Source organism: Colossoma macropomum, unplaced genomic scaffold (genome assembly GCF_904425465.1).
Source record: "Colossoma macropomum unplaced genomic scaffold, Colossoma_macropomum, whole genome shotgun sequence".
Lineage (NCBI taxonomy): Eukaryota > Metazoa > Chordata > Actinopteri > Characiformes > Serrasalmidae > Colossoma > Colossoma macropomum.
Window position 1 is genome coordinate 17339393 of NW_023494791.1, and position 8108 is coordinate 17347500.

The 8108-nt window shown below is 36.7% G+C and overlaps 1 protein-coding gene across 3 annotated transcripts in view; it reads left to right on the forward strand.

Moving 5' to 3' along the window:
* wdfy4 (WDFY family member 4) overlaps positions 1 to 8108 on the forward strand; it is a 63439-nt gene that overhangs the window by 3201 nt on the left and 52130 nt on the right. For 2 of the 3 annotated variants that reach the window (XM_036574158.1, XM_036574159.1), the window contains exons 3-6: positions 2 to 241; positions 1833 to 1944; positions 2376 to 2482; positions 6473 to 6610. In XM_036574158.1, coding sequence (XP_036430051.1) covers positions 2 to 241; positions 1833 to 1944; positions 2376 to 2482; positions 6473 to 6610 — 597 coding nt within the window. The remainder of the gene's footprint in view (position 1; positions 242 to 1832; positions 1945 to 2375; positions 2483 to 6472; positions 6611 to 8108) is intronic. The other variant, XM_036574160.1, reaches the window with a different exon arrangement.

The window sequence follows — 8108 nt, forward strand, 5'->3', positions numbered from 1 at the left end:
GGAAGCTGGTGGAGATATGGAGAGGATCAATAAGGAGACCGGGGAGCTGAGTGCCTCTGGGGAGATTGCAGAGAGTACGGAGCTAAAGAGAGACAAAGCTGGGGCAGAGCCTGCCAGAGAGGTGGAGGACACGCATGCTGACGCAGATGCAGCTCTCAGGCAGCAGCTCCTGCAGCTCAGTCAGACAGCAGTAGAAGACAGAGAGCAGCAGCTCGACATGCTTCTGCCCCTGTTCATTCAGGTAACAAGAACAGTTAAAATACAGTGAGTGATTGAGAGATAGAGGAAATGAACTGATTACACAGCGTTAAGTAAATAAGTTAAGTAAATAAACCCTTAAAGTGTAGTGATGTTGGGAAACTGAGAGTTCCCTGTAGCCCTGTTTCAGGGGAAGCTTATAAAATCTTACCATTTCAGAAAAGGTGCAACTTTGGAAATAACAAGGCCTAATAATCAGTGTGTCATAATGGTGGGTGATATGACAAAATATAATGTCACAACACTTTTTCACAATAAACGATGTGCAGTAAAAATTAGTAGAAAATTAGATTTAAAAGCCATATATATAGTGTGTGTGTGTGTGTGTATGTATGTATGTATATATTTTTCTTTTTTTAATAAGAAATTCTTGTTACTTTTTTACTGCTTTTATGTTTATTTGCATCTATTCTAATGATATATAGTGCTTTACAAGCGCACAGTTACTGCTGATACAAATGAGTTTTGAACAGTGTGCTTTGGTGCCTTTTGCACTCTACTGTATATGACAGTATTAGGCTTTGCTGAGGTTTGTGAACAAGCTAGAAAGGACAAAATACACCAGCAAACAGTAATGCAAAACAGTAATAATATTTATAAAAGACAATTCTTCTTCTTATTATTATTATTCTTATTATTATTATTATCATCATATATAATAATAATATAATATAATATAATATTGAATTTAAAAGTTAAGGTGGAAGAGCAGGAAAATCAAACAGTCCATTAGTATAAATTAATAAAATAATATAATTGCATAATAGCTGAGATCCAGTCAGCTACTTAATTCAGTTATTATACACTGTTTGATGCTGTTTACAGACTCTGTAATTGTTTTTTTTTTTCAGTTTCAGTGTTCTAGAAATACCTGAAATGATATCTATGATATACTTGAAGTATGTTGTCAAGTATATTGCGATGTTAACACAATACCAATAACATATCATTATATTTCCACCTCTAATGTAACTTGTACATGCTCAGCTAAAAGCCTACTATTAACTGTTTCATTCTCAATGTCGCCTAACACCAAGTCAGAGTGAACATGCCTACATTTCCTCTGTCCAGAGATGATTTGTCTCGTGAGGCCACTGATAAATGCTCAAGGGCTAGAAACATGTGCCGTGAAGTCTTAGTGTGGGGGTTAATGCACATGTGACTATTTTACCAGTCATGCATTCCAACTGGGATTTACCAACACTGTGTGCTGCAACATATAGTGTAAGCTCCATTTAAAGAACATATCTTCTGAAAAAGTCATGTGAAATTGCAGATAGGAGTCACTCGTGTGTGCTGTCACATAATAGAGAAATGAAACGTTCCATCTGCGTTTTTGAAAGTGTAACCAGTGTGTGCATGGATGCCTTTGCTTTTTCAACTAAACAGAATTGTGTTCCATGTCCAAGTGCTGCATTCTAATCCACAGAAGGCACTACTGTTTGTATGTTTTTTAAGATCAGTAAAGGAAAAAAAATGTTTCATTTGAGAGCCAAAGGAAGTGTGCATCCTCTTGTATTTTCACCGGTTCCTCAAACAGATGGTTCAGCTTCCCTGTCTGTGCTCTCTGTAAGGTATCTGAAAGCAGCAGCGACACTGAGGACTTGGACCTGCAGGCTTTGGCCTATCAGGTTGGAGAGACACTGGTGTGTCATGTACAGCAGAAAGTAGCAGAAAGGCCAGCAGGTACACTCAGTCTTCTCCATTCAGCTGAGCTAAGAGTGATCAACCGTGATTGACTGACGGTCAAGCATGGGTGGCATGTGTAGGACTGTGTCAGCTCACATTCAGGCATGTGTGGGCTTGGGGCTGTTTTTAGCAGCTCATGAAAAGACTAAGTGAGCAGGGGTGTTGAAGCATTATAGGCAAGAGAGCTACTTCTTCTTTTTTAAAGATAAGAGGTTGAAATTTGAACTGTATGCATGACAACAGTTCTTGGTATCTGAACCCATATGATTGAAAAGAGCTTAAATTTTGAAGGTTATTATTTGAATGTTTGTCTTGATTATGAATAATATCATGATATGACTACGATTAAAATTCTCTCATAATTTTCTCTCATTCTAAAAAATGGCAGAGTAAAAATGCTTTCATCTTTTTGCATTTGTTTGCAATAGAAGAAGCACGGTATGAGTTGGAGCAGTTTTTTCAGCACACAGAACCTGGCAGCAACAAAGGATGGCTGCTGCTGAAGGCCATTTCTCTTCTGTCTACAAGTGACTCTGTAAGTCCTACGGTATTATTTGCCTGAGATTTCCCTGAGGACATTTTTAGACTGTAATGCTGAGTTACTTCCTAATCAGATGCCATGACAAGCCATGTGGCCAGTCATATGACTAGCAGTAAATGTCGTATAACTGCTTTCATCATAAAGTCTTTGTGAGTAAGGGTGTAGTGGGTTGGTAAGGGTTTGGTGGAACATCATTTAGACGTTTGGTCTGCTCTGCTGTGGTTTTAAAAAATCACACTTATGGTAGCTACATATATCCTTATTTACAGTTTTTGTTTGCAGTTGCAATTCTTCTTTTTTTTTTTCTCGAAACTATTAATAGATCACTATGTCAATCTTAGCACAGTGTCCTAGACCACACAAAGCTAGCTTTACATAAAGATTATATGTAAATCTTTGAAGTAACTACTTTAACGTTGTATGGTTCAAAGTGTTATCAGTGTATAGAATTTTTATTAGAACAGAATGGCATATCTTTACTGTATATACAGTACTATGCAAAAATCCATGCTTCATTTCTTTAATTTACAGTCAAACAGCCAGTACAAGATATTCATTTTTCAGTGCCAGAAAAAAGCAGAACAAAGCTACAAGAAAAATTACACAGAAGCCCCAACCACTGAATATAATATAGTTTTTTTCCAATTATTTTCTTTTTGCCTCTCTTTATCTAAGTCGTCCCAAACTCATTCAGTAACACTGAGGTCTGGACCCTGATGGTGGTCAGTCAGTTTTTTCTGTGAACACCAGCAGCTTCTTATTTGATTTGCCAATTTTCCTTTTTTTGTCTATTTTCTTTTCTTAGTAAGGGCTTGTTGACAGCTACACATCCTTTCAGCCCCATATCATTGAGTTGTCTTCTCACAGGATGGACAGAAACATCTGTGGATTTTTTTCAGATCTGAAGCAAGAGCTTTTTTTTCAAATTATTTTCCTTTAGCTTTCCTCTTCCTTTTGCAAGTGGAATATCTTATATCTTATCTCTGCTGAAATATCTCTTGAAAAAAGAATAACTTGTACTTGATGGTAAAAAAATGAAGGGTGGCTTCTGACTTTTTCACTGTACTGTAATGTACCACTGTATAAACAAATAGTATCAACACTGAAATGCCACATTGTCCCATGCAATCACAAATGCATGTTTGGCTGCTCCCCTTCCTCCTCAGGCATAAACCCTCCATGGACTTTATCCAAGAATTAAGTCAGATGCTCTTTACCATCTGGCACAATTAGAGAATTATGTCACAACAATCTGTAATGTTGTTTTACACACATTGTTGTCGTCACCACTCTAATGAAGAACATTCACTGTAACCCTTTTCCCATTTCAGATTTGACATATTTTGGCCAGAATGATGTCAGCGTCATCTGCATAAATTAAATAATGTAGAGTAAATGCATACAAAAACATGCCAAGTCCTCCTATGCTTTTATTGGACAAACCTCAGTTCCTTGTTGCAATCATTGTTCTTCTCAAAAGACACAGTGTAAAATTGCTTGATTGTGACTTGATGTTCTGTTTGCACCGTGGCCTGAATTTTCTCACACTTTAATAGATGGTGCACTTAGAGCGCTGTTATGCCAACTGTGTGAAGAGTTGTAAAAAGCATTTGTAAAAAAAACTGTCAATACTCAGGCAGAGCTGTAAGTGCAGGTGCTAGTATGCAAATGAGTCACACTCTGACTGCTTTGTTCACACTATCATTGTTCATGGTTTGAAAAAATGAAAGTGTTGAGACATTTCATATAAAAAGTCTTGGGAAAATGGGAAATTCTTGTTTGTCTAGCATGTAAAAAGATCATTATGTTTCTGAGCTGTGTAAAACAATGAGAAGTTGAGAATTTGTTTTTATTTTGCTGAAAGAAAGGAAGAGAGAAAATAGGCTGTTCATCTGAGGCATGGGACATCCATGCTTTCTTTACACAGGCTCATATATTTTTCAGTGTTTCCCAGCTTTACTTGCCCCCCCCCAAAAAAAAACAAAGTATATTTTATCCCATTTTAACAATTTCCAAAATAAATATTACAGCAAGTGGTAATCTGCAGGGTCCAAGCACCACACAGATTAATCCAGTCTAATACGCCGAACGAGGGCCTTTTCGCAGACAAAGGATAAATGCTAGGGAGTAAGACGTTATCAAAAGTTTTTCATACTTTATTGATAATTGGTAATTTCAGAGTTTTAGTAATTCAGATTTACCAAGGCCACAATGATTAATTAATATGTAGCTACTATGGTGGGCAAAAAAGTCAATATTTTCTTGATAATAATTTAGCTACAGAAACCAGAGATCATTTCAAGACTTTTTTTTTTTAGATGATTGGATCAAAATCCTAAGACTAGTTCGAAATGGGTTGTTTTCAGACAATTTACAATAGAAGAAATACAGTACATTTTATGAGAACACTTTTGCAAAGTTATTAGGCTCACTAATAATTGGATTATTTGAATCCAGTTTCATGTCCTCAAGTAAAATGATGTACAAGGCATGCTTAATTGGAAAATTAAGTAGGGCACCCCAGTGGTCAATTCTTTTAAAACTTCATAGGATAATGTTGAGTCCCTACATAGACACACGATTCAGATTTCATGATGATTGGTCAGTGTTAATGCCTGCTGAAAGCTGATTGACCAATGGCATCCACAGTTACCTATCCGGTCATCTTTAAAGCACCACTTGTAAGTAAGCTTAAAGATGTAGCATGCAAAATCTCAACTTAATCAGATGTGTGAATGCTGAGAAGCAGTTGCTTAACTTTTCTAATGCCCACTGTTGATATACAAGTGCCTAAAGTAACAGGCTACCTCTGAATCTTTTAACACACAAATCTGTCAGGTTTCATTAGAATCTTCATTAGAAAACAAACCCTTTATGAGTTACAGCTGCTTTAGTCAACAATGCAGTGCTCTAATCCAGAGGTATTGATTGGCGTGTGGTAGCCGTGTCGTTTTCAAATGTCAGTATTTTTGGTAAGTATTGAGGTTCACGCTTTTGCAGATATTTTGATACCTGTTCAGTGACTGAGAAATTCACAAAAGTATGTTTTGCAAAAAAGAAGTGCAAAATATCTTAACTTTTTTACAGGATGGCTGTTTTGATTTTGGTTTAATATGAGCCATAAAATCAGCAGCACCCAGAATTATGTCTGTAGGCCTTGTAATGTAGGAGGTATGGGCCAAATTATAAAACACTGTGCTGTAGCTCTCCCTTCAAGCCAGTTGGGTTCATCTTGTGTGCCTGAGTTGTGAGGCTTCTACCTATTGATCAGGTTTCATGACTCTAGGCCTTATGGTTTGGTCTGCATGATTCATTTTTGGGAAGAAAAATAATTTATTTGAATCCGAGCAAAAACAACAGGAATCCAACACGTTGAGTGCTTGGACCCCTAATTTATATAGTCATGCGTAAACAAGGGTTCATTTCGCATCACATGAGGCACAATATCAAGTGCTTAGTAAGAAGCTTACATTACAAAATTAGAATATAATACACAGCTTTTTTCTTCAGTGAGCACCCCTGATTCAATTCATAGACATATGAACAAGGTCCTCATCGGCTGGGTCAGGTGTGTAGAGCATGGGGTTGCCAGGACTGGAATTGGGAACCGCTGGGTTATGTTTTATTTTCGTACAGTCTTTATGTGACATAGCACATATGAAGTTGATAAATGAATATGTTAATATAATACAAAAGACCCAAGTTTGATTCTTTTGTAACTAAATTTATCCAAGTTATTCCAGTACTGTTGATCAAAAGGAGCATCATGATTTTTCTCCCAAAAAGTGGAAACGTGAGAGGTTACTTCAGATTCAAAGAAATACAAATCTAAGATATGCTCAAACACTTCATGTACTCAGACACTTTTCTAAGTACTTATTAAGTCTTGATTTGTTGTGCCATTTATATCAGACTAAATCCAAAGCCAGTATGACAATATTGTTTCAGTGGAATGGGCTCATTGATAATAGCTGTTTTTGACAGGGAATGAATGCTGCAATTGACGCTGGACTGGCTGGTGCTTTAGTGAAGTGCCTGTATCTGTTTGTAGCCCTGCCTGCAAGAAAAGCCAAAGATGGGGTGGAGGATGTCACGCTCTCATTCCAAAATATTTTTATTCAGGTATGCTTAAGCTATTCTAGATATGCAAGATATTAAAAACTTGAATCACATATTAATTCTGTACAGTTTTTTTGTAATTTTTCATGTGCAGTAATGCTTTATTAAATGTGAATTCAAATCTAATAAATTAGACAATAAAATAGAAAATATTTTTAGATATTGTATTTCATTCAAACATTCATATATTCATTTGTTTATAGTCATTTTATCAGGTTTTCTGTCTTCAGACATGCTGGATACTAATTTTATTATAAAGGGATGCTAGAGAGTTTGTGAATCCTTCAAAATTTTTTACATAAATCTGGCCTAAACTGTCTTCATATAATTTAAGTCATAATAATAGATAAAGAAAATCCAATAACATAAATAACACAGTCATATAGTTTGCATTCATCAATTGAATAAAGTAATCCAGCAGTAAATGTCTTTGTTGGCAAAAGTATGTGACCCTGCCCCATTTATAAAATATCAACTAATGTCTTCAGCATTAAAGTCTGGTTTTCTCAACACGCATTTATTAGTGCTTGCCATGTCTCAGTAAAAGAAGATTTCTGAGAACCTCAGAAAAAAACACTTGTTGATGCTCATCAGGTTAGAAGACTTCACCAGGATCCACTGCCAGGCAGATGTACAAATAAAGCAAAATCAAGATTGTTGTTACCCTCCCCAGGAGTTGTCATCCAACAAAAATCACAAAGAGAGGAAAAAGGAAGCAAGTGTACAAATATAAGAAAATGAACACCATTGTTAATCTCCCCAGGAATCATCATCCAACAAAAATCAAAGAGAGGAAAGGATGATCATAAAAAACTCGTTTGTGCTGGCTATTGTCCCAAGTAAACACTGTACAAGAATATTTCAAATGATTTCAGGAAGTAAGCAACTACTCTCTGAAAAGAACATTGCGGCCAGTTTAAAGTTTCCAAAAGACTACTTGGATGAGCCAGTAGCTTACAGAAAGAATGTTATGTGGCGTAAGGGAAACATAAAACTTTATGGCTTAAATAAGAAATGTTATGTTTGGCAAAACAAAATACTGCATTCCAGCATAAGAACTTCATCCAACTGTGAAACATGGTGGTGGCGGTTTCACCATGTAGGGCTGGTTTTTCTGCCATTGGACCAGGATAGCTCGCCATCATTTGATGGTACTATGAATTCTGGATTGTGTCTGGAAACTCTTTAGGAGAATGTCAGGATATCTGTCCATATCTTAAAGCTCCATAGAAGGTGGGTCTTGCAGCAAGACAAAGATCCTAAACACACCAGTCAGTCTACCACAGATTTGGTGAAGCAGACAAAAATTGCATTTTGCAATGGCCAATAGAAGTGTTGTGACTGGACCTGAAGTGCGGAGTCCGTGCAAGAAATCCCACCAGCATCACTAAGTTGAAGCATTTCCAAGTGCAGGACTGATCAACAGTTACAGGAAATGTTTGACCGAAGTCATTGCTGCTCAAGTCGGGTCACAACAGTTACTGAAAGCAGAAGTTCACAT